This window comes from Xenopus tropicalis, chromosome 4, assembly GCF_000004195.4.
Source record: "Xenopus tropicalis strain Nigerian chromosome 4, UCB_Xtro_10.0, whole genome shotgun sequence".
NCBI classification, from domain to species: Eukaryota; Metazoa; Chordata; class Amphibia; order Anura; family Pipidae; genus Xenopus; species Xenopus tropicalis.
Genome location: NC_030680.2, coordinates 139083943 through 139107597, shown reverse-complemented (window position 1 = coordinate 139107597; position 23655 = coordinate 139083943). Strand labels below are relative to the sequence as shown.

General features: G+C 43.5%; 1 protein-coding gene across 6 annotated transcripts in view; it reads left to right on the top strand.

Moving 5' to 3' along the window:
* The window catches only part of setd5 (SET domain containing 5), a 57227-nt gene that overhangs the window by 10182 nt on the left and 23390 nt on the right, over nucleotides 1-23655 (top strand). For 4 of the 6 annotated variants that reach the window (XM_004914108.4, XM_002938389.4, XM_012961698.2 and 1 more), the window contains exons 2-3: nucleotides 13986-14047; nucleotides 21176-21359. In XM_004914108.4, coding sequence (XP_004914165.1) covers nucleotides 21289-21359 — 71 coding nt within the window. In that variant the 5' untranslated portion in view covers nucleotides 13986-14047; nucleotides 21176-21288. Of the gene's footprint in view, nucleotides 1-13985; nucleotides 14048-21175; nucleotides 21360-22098; nucleotides 22275-23655 lie in introns of all 6 variants that reach the window. The other 2 variants (XM_012961697.2, XM_012961696.2) reach the window with 1 other exon arrangement.

Here is a 23655-nt window from a genome sequence, read left to right as displayed (position 1 = left end):
AGGTTGTTCCAATGCAGAGGATTTTTCCATGAGAAAATAATTGGGTTCAAAGTGCTGTGTGCATCACCGCTGAGGGCTGTCATATGCACTATTAAACTGCCGATACAAACAGTGGCATCAGATGGCTGCTTCTTCATATTTATGATGTCATTGTCCCAGTTGCACACTAAGCAATCTGTGTATTGGCCCTTTGGTCAGTTCATTGGAAATCAACCATGATGTAGGCTACTTGTCATAAAAATCAGACAATTTGTGGCCAGCTTTACGGCCATTGTTTGCTTTTAAAGGAGAAGTAAAGCCTTTTATGCTCCATGGGCCTCTACCAGCCTCATCACCCATGCTCCCTGGCGAAGGGTCCCTGTTCTGAAACATGGTTAATAAAGCTGACCTGGCCCTGCTTTTCATTGCACAGGTTCTGGCTTGGGATGGCAACATGTGGAATGTGCCACTCTTGCCAACAGGGAGAGGGGCCCTTTTTGGGAGATGGGACCTATGCAGGGGGGCACATTGTAAATGAAAGGCTTTACTTCTCCTTTAAACATTTGAGAAGAGAGACGCTAGAACAAGGAGTGATAAGACTACATCATTTCCTTAGTCTGATATAGAGAGGAAAGTTACTTTTCCTAATCAATTATTTGCCTTTGATAGTGTCAGTCATTACTAAACTGAGTAAACTAAATGGCCAACGCCTTACAAGGAAATGAGGGGGTGCAAGGATTTTGTGCAGCAGTAAAACAATATATATCTGGTTCTTTTAAGATATGAGCCCTTGATCGGTATAATTGTTAGGCTAATGCCACACGGGGCTGAATCTTGGCCTGCAGATAAATGCCTCAGCATTGGCATTGGCATTGCCCCGCCTCCATCGGGCCTACCTGATTGACATCAGATATCAGTCAGGTTGGATTGAGAACCACATTGGCTTGTTGATGCAGTCCTCTCCCTCACTGCCTGTATCCATGTGATTTGATTTTGCCCACCTTAGGTTGGTATATCGGGGACAGGTCTGCTAGCCAGGGATAACTTTGTGCAAACATAGTGTTGGTTGTGGGAAAACAAAAATAAAATGAATAAAACAAAAATAATAAAATAAAGAAAATGTGTATGCAAAAAGTAATTTTTAAAGCAGTGTTTGGCATTTAGATGGTGATGTGTGTTTTATGTGCAACGCTGGGCTAGTGCATATACCCTGTGTAGTTTTACTATAGTGCACACACACACCAGCCCAGGGCTCTGTGGGAAATAAATATGGAGGTGCAGGGTCCGACAATAGTGATTAGATGCACTGAGGGTTGCCTAACAAATTTGGCACTCTTCCTCTCTGCAATTGGCCTTTCTTTGTCCTTTAATACTTTCCAGCACTTTGCCTGGCATTTATGTAGATATTAGCCAAGGCCGGGCCACCTTTTGCTGAAGACAGGGCCATTAAGAGTTAATTTAACCATATTGGTTTGGAAGGGCTCTTACAACTGCTCTTTAGTTTTAGCAGTTTCAGCAGATAATTTGAAAAAAAAAGTATCTGTCGCTTGATGGCTGTGCACCTTGTTACTGCCCAGGCAGCGGGAAGTTAATTCACCTTGAGGTTTCTTAGTCCTCTAAAGGAAACATGTCAGCAGTTCCATGTGCTTACAGTGAAACATATGTTCCATCGAGGTACTGAATATCACATTCTGACATGTTATAAAAAAAAAAATAAAAATGTTGGAATGTTTCTTGTGGGCAGCAGTGATTTGATTTAAGTAAATAACATTGTCTGGAACCCAGTGCTTGTGCGTGGCATGCCTCCATTTGTAAGTGTTACAGTGTGTGAGCAGTTACAGAACATCACCTCTTTCAGATGTTCCTTGTCCATTTATTGAAATTATTAGCTTTATTCATATTGAAAGCACAATGTTTCAGATAGTGCTGCCTTTTTTTTTATTGTGAAGATCTGCTCAAAAATGCCCCCAAAACTGATGGAAGGTGTCCCTGTTTCCACACTTTTGCTGTGCTAATGGCACTTGCATGGGGCATATAGACCAAAGCTGCACTCAGGTAGAACACTCCTTTCTGCCTATGGCAAATGTGCCAGTGACTGGTGGACCCCCCATTCAGAGACTCCAAAGTCCCAGTGTGCCTTTAGCTTTGTTACATTCAGTTGGATATCTGGACCAGTAAACCGTTAGATTAGTTCATTCACACGTGGAAAGGAAGATTGGGGTAAAGGTTCCAGTCTTTTGTTTGTTATTACTGCATATTGGATATTATACATTTTGGTCAGGCATCTGGATTGCCGAATGACGCTGATTTCTGGCATTGCTGTGTCAGGGCTTTGGTAGCTCGCTCCGGAGGCCTGTCAGTGAGCATGGTAGAAGCTTATGAATTATAGGAAAAGCCATTTTTATTTTGCTCCGGAGATCTATCAGTGGGAGTTGAGGGCAGGTTATGAATTATAGGCCATGTTGTCACAAAAGCCATTTTGATTTCAATTGTGCCCACCTCCCAGTTCAGTGCAGAATAGCAAGGCAAATGCAATAACGGGCAGAATTCTGGGCTCAGCCTTATTGATGGGGTCCCCTGCTGTGCATAATGTTTATTTTCTAACACTCTAGTGCTGCTGCCACAGAATAGAACCTGGCGCAGGCAATTTCTGCTTGCAGCACTGTGTGTGCCTATGAAAGACCTAATCACCAGTGCATATTTGATCTCTCTCCCTGGAGACGTGGCTTGATCTCTATCTAACCTTCTGTCCATCTCTCTAATTGTAGGCCTGGAATTTTATGGCTTGGACTCTTCTTTAGGCTAAGTTAGTAATGTTGTTTTATTTTAATTCAAATAAGACTTTGTTCTATACATACATGCTGTATTGGCACTCTTAGATTAAATGATTTTTGTTGAGCAGTTCAATGTTTTGTCATGCCACATGTATTAAAATAATGTCATACAAAAGTCTATGGGGCTCTGGGCAGGCTGGGGGTCCATAGACTTTGCAGGGCCACATCCAGCCCACGAGCCCTTAGTTTCCCAATCCTGTATTAAGGCACAATGTTGTGTTGTGCTTCCTAGAGACAGCAGCTCCGTTCTGCTTGTGTTCCATTTCCTTAGTCTCTTACTACAGTGGATAGGTACAGTGCAGGTACTTAACCCACTGCTGGACTCCTTCTGGGCCCCTTTATGCCATAGACCAGTGATCCCCAACCAATGGCTCGCGAGCAACATGCTGCTCACCAACCCCTTGGATGTTACTCCCAGTGCCCTTAAAGCAGGTGCTTATTTTTGAATTCCTGGCTTGAAGGCAAGTTTTAGATCATCAGTGATCCCCAACGAGTGGCTCGTGAGCAACATGCTGCTCCCCAACCCCTCTGATGTTGCTCCCAATGGCCTCAAAGCAGGTTTTGATTTTTGAATTTCTGACTTGAAGACAAGATTATGAGGCATAAAGATCACGCATACTGCCAAACAGAGCCTCCTAGTCATCATTGGGCTACCAAATAACCAATCGCAGCCCTTATTGGTCATCCCCTAGGAATTTTTTTCATGCTTTATTTAAATGTTGCTCGCAGGTAAAAAAAAGGTTGGGGACCGGAGTTTTAGATACATAAAAAACATGTGTACTGCCAAACAGAGCCTCCTGTACGCTGCCAGTCTATATAAGACCTACCAGTAGCCAATCACAGCCCAAATGTGGCATACTGAATTCACAACTGCGGTTCTTAGGGGTGCACGTATCAGGGGTTTCTTGACGCTTTTAGATTTCCTTTCCCCTCTGGCCCAAGCCTTGCACAAAGCTTCTGATAATGTCAGTAAATCTCATCTCCCCCCATGGCAGTCCCTTGTGTGGCTTTACATTTAAAAAAAACACTTTCACTCTGAACTTGGCAGAAAAGCCAATGTTTACTATTTTAAATACAGCCTTTGTCTTTATCTTTGCAAATAGCTATATCTTTCTATATATTATGCTCCAGATTCTCAGGCTTCTTGTTTGTGCCTGTCAGGTTTTGTGGCTTAGATAAGCTACTGCATTGTCATGTTTTGTCACTTATATTGGGCTAAATTATGGGCCTCTGGAGAAGGTCCCCCCCCATCTTTTTCTCTATGTGTTAAAGGACCAGTAACACTAATACTTAATATTCATATAATATTCATTATCTTGACATGCTGTTTCTTTCTGTGCTGTATGTTTGAAATGTCCAAGTTAAATCTAAGGTCTTGTATTTTTATTACTGTATGTTTATCAGCTCTTGCACTGTTCAGCCATTTTTTATCTGTTCTCTAAACAAAGCTCCACCTGGTCATTTGTGTTCAATATAGTAGATAATACATATTTATGGTCTACTGCCAAAAGCCCTGCCAGAAAAAGCACAGGTATTTTTTTTTTAAATAAAATATATCCTTTTTAACTGACGCCCAGTAAGAAAATGTGCACTCAGATCATATGTAGGAGTTTTAAATATTGTTTTGGTGAATTTAAAAGGGCGTGTAATCCAGAAAAAATTTTTGGTTTTAAAGTTATATGTAAATGTAATAGCTATTGAAGCAGTATCTGTACCGCTGGGTTTTGGTTGGAGACATTCTTTAAGGCATTGCGCCCCAAATCATGAAAAACTCCTCATTTGTAATAATACGCAATACATTTTATACCTCTATGAAATGTTTAGTAACTTTATTATTTTTTGCATGCCTTTTTAAGCACCTTTTTAAATTTGAAATTAAATTGACTTAACCCTTCGTTTGGAAACAATTTCCTATAATGTATTCTTAATGGTTTAATTTGCGTTGCTGGTTAATAATCTCACTCGACTGTCTTCATTAGCACGCCTGTGAAATAGATGTCTGATGCTCACTGATATATAAAGATGAGGCAGAGGCAGTTTTTTGATTGTCTTGATCTAAATCAATTTGAGAATTTGGTGGGATTTCTTGCACAACAGTTGATCATGGCATCAGCTTACGGTGGCCATACACTCTAAGATCCGCTCGCTTGGCAATCTTCTCCCGATTTCCCCACCTACGGCTATATCAAGGAGCTGATGCGTTCCCCCGATCTGACTAGTTTTTAAACCTGTCTGATCAATTTCTGGCCAGGCGTTGGTCTGGCAGGCCCGTCGGTAGTGCCCATACATGGGCCGATAAGCTGCCGAATCAGTCTAAGGAACCGATATCGGCAGCTACAATTGGCCTGTGTATGGCAGCCTTTATGGGGGCATTGCCACAAAGGCAGCTGGTTGATGGCTGGTTGTTTTGTGCTTCATCCAGTCAGAACAGACAGCTTACAGACAGCAGGAAACAGGTACAGAATTTTCAGTAGCCCTCGAGATAAGGGACACAGTTGAGAGTCCCTGTTAATAGGAACACCCTGACCTTTGGCCAGACCAGATGTACAGCTGAGCACATTCTCACTTGTACCCTGTTGTGGAAAGCACAATGATTTGGGCACAGTAGTGCAAGGCACAGGGTGCTGTGTGCTAGTGAGCTCGACGTCAGATCTCCCTTCTTCCTGTTGCTGCTTTCAGTTCTGGTTATGACTTGCCCCTTGAGTCATTTTAAGCACCCTGCTAGGTATGTCGTAGGCACCTTGTGGCATTTTGTCCTTTAAAACAGATTTATTTGAACTTATTCTGGCACATATCACTGGTTATACTTTTCCTGCTTTCAAAAAATCACATTTAAAGGGCAGAATAATGAAATAAAATCACTTTAATAGAGCAGAGTATTTCCTGCATTATTTACTCCCTTCTCCCTAAAGGTGGCTAAACACGGGCCGATTGTAGCTGCCGATATCGGTCCCTTGGACCGATTCGGCAGCTTGTAGGGGCAGGAACGAGGGGCATCCCTGACCGATATCTGGCCTGAAATTGCCCAGATATCGATTGGGCAGGTTAAAAGATTTAGTCAGATTGGGGACCGCATCGGCTCGTTGATGCGGTCCCCGAACTGATTGCCGCCATTGCCCACCTGTAGGTGGGAATATCGGGAGAAGATCCGCTTACTTGGTGACCTTCCCAAGCGAGCGAATGTTTATGTGTATGGGCACCTTAACAGACCTTGATGAGACTTTAAGAAGTTTGATATTTTATTGAAAACTGACTGACTCCTTGTAGCAAGTCACATGACCAACTGTACTTTTAATGGCCGATGCTATGGGATTCTTCCTGATGGCCATAGGCCATCTTTGGCAAATCTAGGTCTATGCTGGCTGCCATATGTTTTGGGCTCTGAGTTGTTATATCAGTGGGTTATAGGACAGGTTCTTGGGCGAGCAATATGGCAACATAGAATAAGGAAGGGCAGTGCAGATGGCACAGTTTATGGGGCCCCAATCATTGCAGCATTTTTTCATGTATTGTGAAGGTGTTACCACTGCTATACCAAGGGCTGCCATCTGAAACCTACTGTTTTCAAAAGTGCCGCCTGTAAGTATGTAATTTTTTGTGCAGGGTTTGGAACCACTGTAAGAAAACTCCACCACTTTAGAATAAACATAATGAAAATGAAGGTGTAGTGGCCCTTTCAAAGCAAGGTAAATGTACATATTTGGAATTGCTAGGCTATGTAGTTTTTTCCTTTTTTCTTTTTAAAACAAACATTTTCCTTCTGAATGCCTTCACACTTCTCTGCTGTAGCATGACTAAAGAAGCCTTGTTTGCCTGAGAAAATAAACCCTCTGTGCAGCTACTTTGTATTGAAAGGCACAGTCAGAAAGACAATTAGTAGCTTGCTGGCTACTTATTACATTGCGTTGTCTCTTATGGATCTCTCTGACGGGTGCTCAGAGTCATTGCTAATGTTATACAGCTGGGATGTCTAGACTGCTGCCCTCCAGCATTCCTCAATAACTCTTATATACTGAAGGCATGATGGCGGGTTGGCCATAGGTTGTTCAGCAGTGTTAAGGTGGCCATACATGGTGAGATCCACTCGCCACCTACTGGTGGGTGATATTGGGCTAATTTGGTCGTTTGGTCCTGGGGACAAACAATCAAATTAGAATGACGGGTATAGGCGCCGTTGGTTCGAGGAGCCGACACAGTCCCCAATTTGACGGAAAAATCGAGATCTGGCTAATTTCAGGGCCGATATCAGCAGTTAGAATCAGCCCGTGTGCCCACCTTTACAGATATGGCTCATTATGATTATTATACACTTATTCAACCTATATGGTAGCTCCATTCAAAAGAAAGGTTAATATATCAAACATACAAATACTGATGAATACAGGAGGCAAATTGGACCCTGTGTTGTAGAGCTTACAATCTAAACGCATGCCCCTAGCAGTGTGCTGTTAATGTCCTACAGCAGTGTGCTGGAAGATCCCTAGTAATGCACAGGGCATGTCTGTGACTGCACAATCATCCGCAGAAAGTCATTTGTATGCAGCCTTGTGACTGTGTCAGGCACTCAGATAGGACTGTGCCAAGGGAAAATGTGCCATTATATATTCAGACCTGCTCTCATGGCAGCCCATCCTGGGATGCTGCTGAAATTCCCTCCCCCTGTTTCCTTATATCAGTGGGAGAGATGGGGCATGAACCGTCCAGATGGCAAATACTCAAAAATTCAGGAATCTTATTTTTCTAAAAGATACAGCTGGAAATACTGCATTCCCCAAAGTGCAAGATAGCCTCTTAACATACAGACTCAGTATAACATACAGTGGGAAGGGGCGAGGATGTCATCTCCACGGTGAGATTACACGTATGTTGGAGTAACCCTCACAAGCCGTGTTCAGTGTCCTGTCTCCATGGTAACGAGGACCAAATCTTGGCAATCTCTTCTCCTAACACTCCTGTGTTGATAAGGGAGGTAGCTCCCATCTCGCTGTCATACAGTATATTGGACTGTTGCACGACCTTATGAATATTTACAGCGTTGCTGCCTTGTGAGCCTCCGCACAGGGGCAGAAGGGGAGCGGCTGCATGTTGCAGTATTTGGTTCTCAAACTTAAATCAAAGGGGCTGTAAACCCAAAAATATAAATGGGGTTGTAAGCAACTTTCCTGATGCGCTCGCTTTAGGAATTACAGGTGGATTTTAAAATATTAACTGTGACTGCAATAGTCGTTATCTCTTGCAACAATGTAGCTTTCTTCCAGCCAAGGTTTTATTTTTCATCACTGTTTCTTGCCTGCTTCTGCTACATTGTTTCAGTAGTCAGAACCCTAAGTGCAGGGAACAGCAAAACAGATACATGCTGTTTGTAATAGCAATATTTACTAGTTTACAGTATACTGTTTTTATTCCCTTGAAAAATGGCCTTGTGGCAATCTGTGGCCTAAAGGATCTGTGGCCATGTGTATTGCTTTAAACCGCTGGGCACCTATGCTTCTATAATGTCACTGAACTTGAGTGTGATCTTGGTCAGGGTTGGGCAGCCTGCAACCCTCGGCATGTTGTTCTACTGCAAATGTAAGGTTTTGGCAGTTGATAGGATGTGTAGAATGTTTTATTCAGGGAGCTGCAGGCTAATGTATGTCTTTGTTTCAAGGAAGTGTTAAAATGATGCAGTTGTGGTCACTGATCCTTGGTCTTAGTCTCTAAGAATTCTGGGTAATCTCTCCAGTTCCTGCTGCAGACTGTTTGAATGTATAAGTAGCAAACTGTTAAAGGCTTCATGGAATCATTGTGCTGTAGAATGGGGTGGTAGGGTGTTTTCCCTTTCAATTTCCATTTTCAGTATTTTTTTTAGATTTAATTGGAGTATTGGGTGGAGCTTCTGTGTGGGCTTTGTATCTCATTCTGGAGGGGTGGGGGGTGATGGAGGAGGAGCATTGAGTATTAGACTGAGGTCACCAGGGCACTTAGCCATTATATTTCTGTACATGATTAAAACTGAAAGCAGAGCTGCCGAGACTCATTCACCGCTGGTGTCTTACTGGGAATAAGATTAACGTTTCAGTATCGGGGGCAGAATCGATCTAATAGAGGGGAAAGGGAATGATACCAGAACTTGGTACCTTAATGTCCCAGCTAGGCGTAGCCATGTCCTTTAATGTTGTGAATATAGGGGAGTATAAGGCTGAGGGTGCTGGAAGAAGCCAGGGGTGCCGTCCAAGCCATTGCTAGGGCAGTCAGTATTTTTAGACACACATGTTGCTGGGCAGAGCCCTTTGCTTTGTGATCTAAATGCTCTTGCTAATGAGCGACATGAGTCTGCATGCTAGAAGCTGCAATGCAGCCCAAAAAGCCGTATTTGAACCACTTTCTACTCTGTACATTAAGTATAATACCTGCAATATCCCCATATTCACTTACTGGGCCCCTCATTTGGGTGCCTGATTAATGGTTACCCAGTCTGCTTGTCTACATACAGCCGGCTTTATGGATATTTGTACTTGTATGACCACTCATACTTGTATGCAACTAGTCACTGTGACTATTGTGGCTTATATGTGCAGGGTCATATAAGTTATTGTGGAGTACACCGCTGGGCGAGGGCTCACCTTTGTTCCAAAGCACACTCCCTGCTTGCTGCATTTATTCAGCCCTCATCCATTGGGGCCCTGTAGGCCTGCAGAATTAGGCTGGCCATACACCTAGAAATCCCCCCCTTACTAAATGAGCAGAGGGACCACCAATCAGGTTAGCCTGATTTGGTCCAGAACAGGCACAGATTGGATCTTTCAGTGTGTGGCCGAGCTTAACTCTGTTGCAGCAGCTTTATTGTACAGTCTTGTTTTCCCATGAACTGGTTTGTTCCACCGTGCTGGCATTGAACTTCAGATCTCTGTTGGCAGTAAAAAGGTTAACAAGAAAGGCAGAGAGAGATCCACGGAGGTGCCCTTGAGTCTGCATGGATTATTGATACTGCACTTTGTCTGCTCTCAGCCTCTTTACACCAGGATTGCATCATCCGTAGGCCAGCGGCCAACTCCATCCTTCCCTACAAAGAGGGAAGCAGACAAGGGCCTGTCTCTTCAGTGCCTTCTCCCTTCTTCCTGCCTCTTCCTCAAACCACAGAAAGTCTGGCCCATCCGAAAAGAGTCACCTTTGTTCCAAAGCACACTCCCTCCTTCCCGAAGCCTCCTCCCCAGCTGCTTCTTCCTTTCCCCTTGCTCCCGTTACACACTGACATTGTACAAAACCTGACACTGGTGATTTCACTTGCTCTCTGAAAGCTGAATGAATGTATATTGCTTAATATTAAGCCTAAGTTTCATATCAGTCCATTTAATTTTTTAAGCAACTAAGGCTTTGGTAGGGCGGAACTGGACTGTTATAATTGCAGGCTAAGCCTTCAAAGCAAAGCAGGAGACCCTTGTTTTCTTATTCATTACTTTTTAAGCAATTTAGTCTCTTTGCAAACTATGTTAGATTGTAAAAAGAAAAAAATCCCCACCTTTTGTCATGGGCTCATTCAGTTGGGCTTATATAAAGAAGGTGTATAAACACTGTCTCTGATTCCTCAAACTCGGAGGAAGCCATGATAGTTTGCCTCATCCCCCCCCCCCCCCCCTTAGGGTGGCAGTCATTTAACCCCTTCCTCACCTTATTCCATGTTGAAGTGGTGGATTTATGGATTCAAAGTCTCTCTGCTTAGAAGATCATCTGTGCTCCACCCACCATGGGTGTTGTCACATGTATTGTCAAAAATAAGAGTTAAAGGGGTAGTTCACCTTTACATGAATAGTTATGATGTAGCTGATGATGATGAAAAATTTGCCATTAGTGTTATTTTTTTGGCTTTTGAATTATTTAGCTTTTTTTGTTCAACAGATGTACAGTTTGCAATTTCAGCACCTCTGGTTGCCAGGGTACATTTTACTCTGGCAACCAGGAAGTGGCCCAGAAGATGAATATGAGAGGGCCTGACTAGAAAGATAAAGTAACAATAGCAAAACTGTAGAGGCAGAAGAGGAATGTGGCAAATAATTCAAACACTATTTGACCATAGCCATGGCTATACTCAGCCCAGGAGCCCCGCTTCCTTAACTCTTCCGACTTGCAGTTTTTGAATATGCTGCCATGTTATCTCCCCCCTTTGACCTAAATATATTTCCCCCTGTGAAAAATGTTTTCCTCCTGTCATTTGTGTTTGTAACATTAATAAAAATAAATGTGTGTGTATGTTGATTATACATATATCTCTAGGAGTTACCGGCAGATAAGGTATCACATGAGCTAAAAGATTATATAGAAAACATTTCCTTGATAGAAGAAACCCCCCATGCCTTGGCTGAGTATCTCCCAATTATACCATTGTGTGTGGGTGGCTCGTTTATAATGGTGCTGTTTTGTTTCCAGTTTCATATGAAGCACTGCTGGGCACTCTTTTGGGTCTATGAAAACACAAGCGCTTTGTCATTTCTCATGCCGTTGGCATAATGTCTCCTTGCTGGTTGTCCCAATTAAGCAGATTTATGCACATGCAACTGTTTAGCTGTAACCTGAGCTGCTGCTTGCTGGTACCAGGAAGGGTCCAGTCTGGTGCTGATGCTTTTAGTGCCAAGTGTTCACGGGGGCAGCCTGGAGGCAGAATTGGGTGAGATTTAGACAGAAAGACATTGGATATACTGGATGTTTTAAACCTATAAAGTCTGATAATTCATCCTAAGAGTAGACTTGGCATTTTCTCCACTGGCAGCCAGATGCCCATACGAGCCATGCCTGTTACTAATGACTTTAAAGGCAAACTATACCCCCAAAATGAATACTTAACCAACAGTTTATATTATGTTAAGTAACCTATTAAAGAATTTTGCCACACTGCAATATATATATCAGTAAATATTGCCATTTTACATCCTTGCCCTTGAGCCGCCATTTAGTGATGGGCTGTGTGCTCAGCTGACAGGAAGTGATGCAGCTCTAACTGTAACAGGAAGTAGTGTGGGAGCAAAAGGCAGAACTCTGTCCATTAATTGGCTGATGGTGCCTAGCATGTATGTGTGCCTTGGCTTGTTTGTGTGCACTGTGAATCCTATGGTCCCAGGGGGCGGCCCTTAATTCTTAAAATGGGAGTTTTCTATTTAGGATTTTCCAGTAGCACATAATACTAAAAAAAAATATGTTTTTATAAAAATGCTTTGTTAAATGAAGCAGGGTTTTACATATGAGCTTGTTTATGGGATATATTTTTATAGAGACCTACATTGTTTGGGGGTATATCTAGGCAATCTAGGGGATGCATTATGGTAACAAGCCCTCCTTGCTCCTGGCACCCCCCAAGCAGTCACTATGTAGTCTAAAACACCCCCACTGCTGGCCAAAATTGTGAGGTTAAAGTCCCCTCCCAGGAGCTAAACCAATCTTGCAGTGGCCACTTTCACTATTAATTTTAAAGCCATATGTTCTTTGCTCCATTATGGAAGAGCAAATGATTGGTTTTCACTGTTGCTTTTATTAACCCCTCCCCCATGGAAACTCCTTTGTTTACTTTCCCCCCACGTTCAATGGAGCAGAAACACCTGCCCCTCCGGCCCACCATCTTCCCATGAGCACAGTTTATGAAACACATGTTATTCTGCTTCTCTTTCCCCTCCACGTCTTCCCCTTCCTTTCTGCTTCTGTTGGTTCTTCTCTCCTGGCTATTTCTTTTGATGTCGCCGTTCAGTCCTTTCATATTGCTGACGGTGCAGCTCCCAATAATGCTCTCCTATGGAACTGCAAGTAGAACAATATCGTATTGTTGGTTCCTGTGGCCAAGGGAGGTAAAATTACTTGCCCAAGGTCACATGAAGTTGACGGGAATCCAAACCAGGTCTCTACATATCATGTACCAGTGGCCCTGATTGGTACTTTGGCCTAATAGCCCTGCAGCACACCTGGTTCTTTGCTAGGAGACTGTGTTGGAATAGTTAAACTTATGTCGCAGATCGGGATCAGTAGCTGCAATTTCATATCCCGACTTACAGCTCTTTGCCCAACACTGTCACCGTAATTTTTTTTTTTTAAACAATTTTTATTCTTTTTCATGCATTTTATTACAGAAACAGCTTGGTTATCACTGTAATTTTTTAAGAGCTGCTCTGATAACCCTTTCCATACCAAGCCACTGTGCTTAATCTGGTGTTGAGGTCTGCTGCAGCATTTATCAGCCAGAAGAGCACTACTGCCTTACACACCTGTTGCAAAACTGCCGTGCAGCTCCCAACATGCTCCACCAAGTCTTCTGCTTCTACCCGATTTAATAAAGAGTGACGTAATTAATATTGCTTCCTTCAGTAGTCTTATGTATTCGCACTCGCTGCATCCCAGACTGTCGGAGCATTAACCAGATAATATCCAGGGGCATTTTGTGTCCCTTGGTTATCATGGTGTGCAGTGATTTCCTGAGCATTGTGCTGCGTGCATCATTACACATCCTGGGAGGGAAGGAAGGGATTTGCCTTATTAGTACTCTTTGCAGTGCATTTTATTTTATTTATAGAGCAGCACTTTATTCCCCTGTTCTCTATAGTGACGTTACATTGTCATACATCAACAAAACGAGGTGCCGCGGGCCCCCCTGGCTGGCAATCCTAGTACGGTGATAAGGGATAGCGCCTGCATCTGTGATTCCTGGCTTGCCCTCACATCCAATATTTCCCACTTTGGATCTCAGGTGTTTTGCTGTACCCTTTGGGCAACTGACTCCGCACACCTGCTGTCTCTAGCAATCTGCTGCTGGGCTACCAAGTCCTCCCAAGAGACTTGTACAGTATTTTAAAGGGCGCTTAATGCACATTGCAGCACACACATGGCTAGGAAACGATAGGAGACCATGTGCGTAGTTGTAGCAGGAAGAAGAGAGAGAAGAGGGTGTGACAGCAGGAGAAAGAAAATCCTTTGCCACACACTTTTCCTAGGGATGCTGCCAGCGCTCACTTAGCCAGGTTCATGCTAGCCAGCTCTGAAATGCCAGCTCCCTGGGGGTGCCGGAGTGGCGTTTTGGCTTCTCTGACCTGTTTACACCTTCTCTGAATGTTCAGGGTGAGCACTCCTGGGTGTGGGTCCTTAAAGCAAGTCGTTTGAATGTTGGTTTTCTAGTGTTGTCATAGTATTAAAGCCAATCATTTTCTCATTGTGCAGGTCTCCGAAGAACTGGGTCTGAAGAGATTACTGGGACTTCACGGCCATTGGCCTGTCTAAAGGTAATGCCCCTAATCTATTAGATTTCATTTCTTCAGCGCCACAGCCTTTATACCTCGGCATATGTGGGGTTAATGGAATATCTTGTTTTCTTCTGGTGGAATGAAATGTTCTGGCTAATTGAGCTGAACCGATGGAGTGAATCCCAGTGGGAAGATTTGGGGTCAATAGCTCCTCCAGCCACAGAAAGGTGTCTGATAAATCACAGCGCCTCCTGGGGACAGGATAAAGGAGGCGACCCAGTCTGGTTGCCATTAGCACAAGCTGACAGCATTGCTGCAAATCTCACTATTGATTTAGAAGTAGCTGAGAGGTTAGAACGTGCCTGCCTGGGTACTGCTGGGAGTCTTACTGCAGAATGCCAGCTGTGGACAGGAGAAGAGGAGGGGGAATCAATAAAGAGAGGGAGCACAAGTGATTTGGTGCATATTCATAGAGGCATAGGAGATAGCTCTTATGCGCAGTGCACAAAATTCAGCAGCATTTAGGTCACATCAGGGACATTCTCTCATTCTGCCATCTTATCGGAAATGGGTGCTCTTTCAGGCAGGGCAAAATATGTCATATTAACCTTTTCAGTGTCTGGCACTTTGGGCAGGGAGCACTGGCATTGCATTGACAGCTGAGTCGACTTAAGAAAACGACTGGTGTTTGAGGGCGCAGCCTGCTCTGATAATACAGGAGGTGGGGCTCTTGAAGTACCCGTGATCTATGGCACATTTGGTTTTTAGCTTGTATTTTACTGATATTTCTGTACTGATTGGTCCTCCAGATAAGCCAATGTATATCCCACTTAGGGGCTACAGAACACTTGGCCTAGACCTTGGTTGTTTTTCCATTGGTCGCTTGTGGGGAAAGTCATTTTGTCTCTTGAGTCCCAGAATGCTCAGTGCAACTGTAAAGGCAGCCTTGGTTACTGTAGCCCCTGTAGGTGGCTTTGAGCCTTACATGCTGTATACGTGCTTCAAATGGGAGTGTTATCCAAAAATAGACCTTTTAATAGATTCTGTATCTGGTGATTCAACATGGACTGAGTTGTGGTTAGCTGGCAGTTGCAGTCCTGCCATTGCCAAAAAGCTGATGTTTGAACACTTTCTGCATTGTTGGTTGTTAGTAGGTATTCATTTTTTTCTTAATTGTTAAAGAAGTTGTTAAGTGCCCATTAATAATTAGCAAATTATGTTAAACATGTCTGCAGTTTGTACCAGACAGTTTAAATCCTTCTAACACAAAGAATGATCCTTGTTATGGAATTTGATTTAAGCTGGTGGAATAACCAGCAAGTAACCCAGTGCTTTTTAGAATTAAAAGGCTTGTAACCGTGACCCAGGAAGTTTTTGGGTCAGGCTAATGTTTTTTGTGATGATCATGTTTGCAAGCTATCGTAGATGTATCATGCATCATCTAAAGAAAATGCTTCTTTGGCAGCCAGCTTAGCGGTTAGGCAAAGGCTGAATTGTGCAGACTCTGAATACCTCCATACGGCTACCATGGGGAATGGATTATTATGCTGTATATACAATTACATGCTGTCACATGAGCCACCAGTTGCTTAGGTTCCATATCTCCATAGACATTGCAGTCTCTAAACATCTCTTAGCTTAAGACCCATGGCACATCATCCTTCACCTTGTGAAGATAAAGCGGTTAGTTCTCCATCTCAAAGCCAAGACTGTAGGGTTACAGACACTTTGGGTCTCTGTTACGTTTCCCCCGGCCTGCAAAGGTCTTATATCCCTGAATAACGATCATAGGCACAAACATAATGAATGCATTTGGTTTTTGCCCATTGCCTGTGTATTTCTGTGTGCAGTTTTGTCCATGGCCCTTTAATACAGATACAGTAGCAATTTGCCACTTGAACTAGTACAATGCTATTCGAAGGGTTAAATAGCCAGTGTATCTAGTGGTGAGATCAGTTTTTATTTAATGATACGTGGAATCCCAAAGAGCTGATTGTCAAGATCAGGTCATTTAGTTAAGGTCCCATGTAAAAAGGATCTTCATTAAATATAATCATGTGTTTTTAATGGCCAAAGCAGGAAATAGAGACATTGCTGACAAGCTAATTATCAGCTTTGGGTAGAGCTCGAAATAATCAGGCTTGTTGGCTTTGGTCTTCAGTAGCTTAGAAGCAAACATGGTAATAGGAAACATGAAGCGGAGTAAAGCTTTGGCGGGTCTTACTTCCGTATTATTATTTTCAAATGTTTGCCCAAAAATGTGTCTGTCTTAATTGGAAACTCTGCAGTTGCATCATGGGACTAATGGAAGTTCAGATACCGAAATTCACTGTTTGCCCAAGTTGTGCCAACAGGTCCAGAAGCCCAAGCTTCTTCAGCAGATATAATTCCTAGTTTCTAGCTTAATGGTCTTTTTACTCAGTGATTGCAGCGATTGGTTACCCCCGAAGCTACGAGACCCCAAGCTGTTGTGTAATAGTTTCTTAGACTGGATTTACCTTTAACCCAAATACCTTTTCATAACCTCCAGAAAAGCATGTAAACCCCAGATGAGACTTGCCAAATAGCACATTGTCACATTGACTGGCACTTCAGAAACTGTTATGTCGTAGGCCCCTGGGTTTGTTCTCGAAAACTCTTTTTTTGATGGATTGTGCAGTGTAAAAAAATGTTGCAGACTTGCTTAATGGGTCATAATAGCATTGGTAGAGCTTTTTTAGGGCAAGGAAATAGAGTAGGGTTCTGCAGAAATATAGATGGATTAGTTGTCTCCTATAAGTGTAGGCTCAATACTTGTCATGTTTTTGAATTTGCTATTGCAGCACATGAATGTTGGGGATGAGTTTTATGGTGGGCAATCTGGTAAGGAGTGTTTAGAAATGTATTTAGTGTGTTAGCAGGACTAGAATAATACCATTAGTAGGTAGAGATGGTGCCATAGGGAAGGGGCTGTGGGATAGCAGGTATAGTTGGGTGAGATGGTGCCTATAGTAGCAGTGGGGGGATAATAGCCTCTGGGAAGGGACTGTGGCTGTGGGATAGCAGGTATAGTAGGGAGAGATGGTGCCTATAGTAGCAGTGGGGGGATAATAGCCTCTGGGAAGGGACTGGGGCTGTGGGATAGCAGGTATAGTTGGGTGAGATGGTGCCTATAGTAGCAGTGGGGGATAATAGCCTCTGGGAAGGGACTGGGGCTGTGGGATAGCAGGTATAGTAGGGAGAGATGGTGCCTATAGTAGCAGTGGGATAATAGCCTCTGGGAAGGGACTGGGGCTGTGGGATAGCAGGTATAGTAGGGAGAGATGGTGCCTATAGTAGCAGTGGGGGGATAATCGCCTCTGGGAAGGGACTGGGGCTGTGGGATAGGAGGTATAGTAGGGAGAGATGGTGCCTATAGTAGCAGTGGGGGGATAATAGCCTCTGGGAAGGGACTGGAGCTGTGGGATAGCAGGTATAGTAGGGAGAGATGGTGCCTATAGTAGCAGTGGGGGGATAATAGCCTCTGGGAAGGGACTGTGGCTGTGGGATAGCAGGTATAGTAGGGAGAGATGGTGCCTATAGTAGCAGTGGGGGGATAATAGCCTCTGGGAAGGGACTGGGGCTGTGGGATAGCAGGTATAGTAGGGAGAGATGGTGCCTATAGTAGCAGTGGGGGGATAATCGCCTCTGGGAAGGGACTGGGGCTGTGGGATAGGAGGTATAGTAGGGAGAGATGGTGCCTATAGTAGCAGTGGGGGGATAATAGCCTCTGGGAAGGGACTGGAGCTGTGGGATAGCAGGTATAGTAGGGAGAGATGGTGCCTATAGTAGCAGTGGGGGGATAATAGCCTCTGGGAAGGGACTGTGGCTGTGGGATAGCAGGTATAGTAGGGAGAGATGGTGCCTATAGTAGCAGTGGGGGAATAATAGCCTCTGGGAAGGGACTGGGCCTGTGGGATAGCAGATATAGTAGGGAGAGATGGTGCCTATAGTAGCAGTGGGATAATAGCCTCTGGGAAGGGACTGGGGCTGTGGGATAGCAGATATAGTAGGGAGAGATGGTGCCTATAGTAGCAGTGGGTGGATAATAGCCTCTGGGAAGGGACTGGGGCTGTGGGATAGTAGGGAGAGATGGTGCCTATAGTAGCAGTGGAGGGATAATAGCCTCTGGGAAGGGACTGGGGCTGTGGGATAGCAGGTATAGTAGGGAGAGATGGTGCCTATAGTAGCAGTGTGGGGATAATAGCCTCTGGGAAGGGACTGGGGCTGTGGGATAGCAGGTATAGTAGGGAGAGATGGTGCCTATAGTAGCAGTGGGGGGATAATAGCCTCTGGGAAGGGACTGGGGCTGTGGGATAGCAGGTATAGTAGGGAGAGATGGTGCCTATAGTAGCAGTGGGGATGAAACAATGACTGTGGCACCTGTAGCAGGTATAAGAGGATAAGATGGCCCTTAATGTTACAGTAGGCATAATAGACTTTGAAAATGGACTGTGATCCTTTAGTTGTGGCCTGGCTACTCGCAAGCTGTGGATCTCCCCAACCATGTATTGGTGCTATGATTCCAAGGCTGACATTAAGTAAATCTAAATTGTAACATTCATTTTTGTTTTAATAAATAATTGAATACGTCTACTTTCTTGGCCTTGAATGTCAGTGTGGAAGCAAAATTCTTCTGTATATTTAAATAGATAATAATAGAATCTAAGTGTGTACTTAACTAAAGTAATTTGGCCAAATGTGAATGGGTTACAGTTCATAAGCAATAGTTTGGGGAAGTGAAAGTTCTCTTACTTTTCTTGAACATTCTGCTTTTAAGGAAATAGTGGTAGCTGTTGCCCTAAACAAAATCAGTATCTGTTTTTTCCCCTGTTTATCATCCCTTTGTATTGGTTTTAATAGCTTACAGAGAACATTAGGGGTTGGTTCACTAGTAGAGATGCTAAATGCTTGGATTTTTGCTCAGATATTTACTTGTAATTTATAGAAGTCTGATCAAAACTGATTGCCGATACGTTGCCATTAGTGACTGCAGTATAGTTCTTAGTACCTGAGTTGGTAAATTAGCCCATGACTGCTGGCAGCCCTGGATTTTGCTGGACAAAAAAGACCTATTTTCATGGACCCTGTCTTTATCTGTACCCCAAATCCTGTATTTAGCAGAGTGGATTTTAAAAGGTTTTTTTCCAGGCAGGGGATTTCCATGATGCTGATTCTCAGGAACTTACCTTCTGCTCTGATATATCGTCAGGCTTGCTATATTCTCCAAAACGGTTGAACCAAAAATGTGGTTTTCATTACATAGTGATACATGCATCGTTTTCTAAATTCACAATTGGTAAAATGTCACTTTAAATACCTCTTGAATATAAATTAAGTGCCAAGTTGTTCCTTTGCCCCTCCCCCATGTACCTATTTGCACGAAAACAACCATCTTTTTTTTAAACTCAGGTATGTAAGTCACAATATAGGCCATACAATTTGCAGCAAAACTGCTATTCAACTGAGCACAAAGCCTTTACAAGTCGAAAACAGCCCTGCAAGACAAGTCGCAAAGAACGTATTCTGCTAGGGCCCTTTGTGTGTGAAGAACAGTCCCATGCTCTGAATGCACCTATTAATTCATTTTATGGCTCCCCCCAATTAACCTTTCATGTATGTCCCCCATGACACTGCACATCTCTGTGTAATTGTACACCTAGGAGTAGCATGGTGGTACTTGGTACCAAGAGAGAGGGTAATGCCCCCTCTGTACATAATTTATTTTATGGAAAATTCAGTTTTTCACTGGTTGCCAAGCAGAGCCTTCTGTAGGCTGCCAGTCCACATAGAGGCTATGCAATTACCAATCATAGCCAATATTTGGCACCCCTAGGAACATTTTTACATTTGAATGTAAAAAAGGTTGGGATCCCAGATATAGGCCTTCATATTTGTCCACAGCAGTTCTCCAAGGGATCTTATTGGGCCATCTTCCTTATAATGTGCTATTGACATTGTATATAAATGTATTTGTGAGACAGTCCCTAAGCTCAGGTAAGTGACAGAAGCTCAGAGCAGGTGCTGGGAATCGGCTGGCCCAAGGTGTCAGTGGGCCCTTCTGTTCACCCAGCCATTTGCCTTGAATGCCTGTACCATGGCCAGTCCCATTTCTGTAAGATAATGAAGTGGAGAAATGGAAGGATAGGTGACCGAGTATGTATGGAGAAGTGATTAATAGAATAGTGAGTGAAGAGAGAAGTTACAATAGATTGGAGAATGGCTCTGCTGTCTAAGATTTTGTGGTGGGGCCCTGGAAGAAGCCCAGTTCAACACTGGGTGTAGCATATGTAGCCTAATTCTTTGTTGACCTTTAGTTTTCCCTTTTAAAGCTGTAAAAACTGAGCTTGGGGATTTTACTGTCATCCTAAGAGCCCATTGTGAAACTATCTTAGCTGCAATGTGGGAATGGAGGTTTCGGAGAGGTTGCCTAACCGAGGGAAAGGTTATGTGCAACGTCTGCAGCAAAGCATAAAGTGGGCAGACCCGTTCCCATAAATATACAGTTACCAGCAAAAGCCGCTCTGCTGATTCATCCTAATTTTAAGCACATTTTCTGAATGCTTTGCCTTATTGTAATATTGCCGTTTACCTTACCCTGATATTGGTTTGGCATGTGTGTAACAGACTGAGGATTGTGTGCCCTGGCCTTACTGATGTGTATCAGAACGTTTCCCCTGGACTTGGCTGCTCTTGGGCCTTGGATTATCTGGAAGCAAGTTCTGTTTGTTTTTTTTAACATATAATCTACCCTCTATAAAGACCAAAGCTGTTATTTCTGTTTAGCACTGAGTACTACTACTGTAACCAAGCCCCTGCCCACCTATCTTATGAGATAACATGGTTACAAGTATAAGAAACTGTGGTTGGAACAGTCACCCTTGATTGGTTTCAGAACTACATAATACTATAAAATAAGCATTTACCCTCAGATTTGTGTATCCTTATAGCTGTTCCACACAAATTCATTTTATTGGCACTTCCTAGGGTACAAAGCTCCTACAGTTTGGAAGCCACTGCCTTGGTACATGCACAGCGATGAATATTGAGACACGTGTTGATTGTCATTTTTGCTTTTTTTATGTAACTAAATGAAAAATCAGATATCAGATTTGGACAAAACCAGTGAAGACGATGGTTTATTTGCAGGTTTCCTCATGTCCGTGAAGTGTCTTTCGAGGCTCTGCGGCTCCCCGCCCTCGGTGTGGTCAGTCGCTGCGATTCCGACCCCGTGATTCCCTCCGACCGCAGTGCCGGACGTCATGAGCATTGCAATCCCTCTGGGAGTCACCACACCAGATACATCCTATTCAGACATGGCCGCCGGATCAGAGTGAGTACAGGTTTCTGAGAGAGTGAACTAATCCCAAGATATATGGGAAGAGGTTATACATTTTCACTTTTGAAATCCATTTGGTGTCTCGTGTTCGCTTTCAGTTGTATAGAATCTGTGCATTGAGTTCATGGCCTTTAGCACGCTATACCCTGTTATGCAAGAAAAAGTACTTTTTGGAATTTCTGCATTTTGCAAGACTTTATGTCTTCCTTCTCTTGCTTTCTGCTTTCTTAAACCTTAGCAGTAATCTGTATTTTATTGTCTTTTAAACTTCCCTTGACAAAATGACTTCACAACATTGCACGGTGATTTAAAGGGAAAATGCTCCTTATTTCTTAAGCAAGGCCTCTCGGCTTCCTTTTCCTTTAAACAGACAAACCTCATTGTGTCATGGAACATTTCTTTTCTGTATATTTTGCATTTTAACTAGACTGCAGTGTTCCATTAAAGGGGTAATCAGATGCATTCTTTGTGTGATTTTCTTGCCGAGTAAGAAAAAAGTGCACTCTCGTGTCTCTGTGCACGTAAGCACACTCTGCCCTGTTTCCTTTAAAGGACAAGAAAAGTTGTATTCACAGGGGGCTGTTAGTTTGTTAGCGTCCCCTTTCTGAAATAAATTACCTTTTACCCCTGACTGCCCCAGGGTACATTTGTACTCCCAGTGATACTCACAGCTGTCCTTGACCGTGCGCAATATTCTAAAATTTCTGCTTATACTTTACTACACATATGCTAGAGTCCTGCCGGAACCAATTTTTGAAACTCGGACCTGCAACCCGCATTTCTACTCGCTTGGACCTGCTGCCCGACCCACAACTGCCTTACCCACAACCCAGTCCGCGACCCACTGACTGCCATTAGACAGGGAATGCTGTTGCGGCGGACAGGAAGTGACATCAGATGTGGGCTGGGGTAGACTTTTTTTTTTTTTTTTTAAATGTTTAAAGTAGTAAAATATAGATCATACAAGGAATATAGATAGGGCCCCTAACCGACCTGCAACCTGCAACCTGCAGACCCACATTTATACCTGTATCTGAAAATCCTACCTGCACGCTGAGGTGACCCGCTGGTACCGGACCCTCTGCAGGGCTCTAAGGTATGCTATTTCTAGTGCCCAGTCCAGGACAGCTGCCAGGAGTCCCTAGGAAGAGAATAAAGATGGCGGTGCAGAAAGGTTGGAAGAGGAGTGCCAGCCATAATTTCCTGTGGCATCTTCTTCCCCAGATTCTCCACTTCCTGTATCTGAGTCTCCTTGACCCTGTACCCTATTCCATCTGTTTTAAAACAACTTGCTTTCTCAGGACTTTCTTCACGTTTCCTACTTCCATCCTGGACATTTCACCCCCACCACTTCAGTATGTTTAAGTTTATTTATAAAGCACCACAAGGGTACGCAGTGCTGTACAATCTTACAAAATACAAAATTACACAAAGGGAGGACAAGTGTTATAATAAATAAATATATATAAATGCACAGGGAATAAGTGCCATGTGGTATCAGAGTGAGTATTTGGGTATAATATTGGATTTATTGGCAAATGAAGTTGCTTCTACTTTAGCAGCCTGTTCAGCTTGTTTCATTGTAGGCAGCGGAATGATTTTAGGAAAATACAGCCGTGAATCTGGTATGGGAGAAAGGCTGGTAATGTGTACAGAGGATAACTTTGGGGGCAGTGGTAGTAGTGATTACATGTAAATGGTGCAGAGGTTCCCAAATAACATGGCTGCTTCCACTCATGCATTAAGGCAGCTGTTGAGGGATAGAGTACTCGGTGTACACAATAAATCCCTTACTAAACAACAAGTAAAGCCTTAAGCTCCTTTGTGTTCTGCTGTATGTTCTTATGCTTCAGGGCTGTAGTATCTGCCTGCAGGTACACTATCAACTCGGTGGCATAAAGTTACTACCCTTTCTGCTTGGAACAGCAGCATAAGTACATTCTACAGTGTGAATTGGTTTTACTTGGCCTTTATTGGAATTCAATTATAAAAATTATTTTTATCCTGCCAATTTCAAGTTGCTATACAAGCTCATTCAGTTGAGACTTATGTGCTTTCAGCCTCATTGATCCAATGCTTGGTTGGGTCCCCCCCCCCCCCCATAGGCTCCCTATGTGGCTGTAATGTCATGCTCGTTGGAGCTGCATTCCGCTCACTGCATTGTTATAAATTCCTTCAGCAGGGCTACCTGTTTACCAGCTGCCAAAAACTACAACTCCCAGCAACGCCAGAAGCACGGCTAACGTGGTATTCTCGGCAGGTGGAGTGCCATAGTTTTGTCCTTTCATCC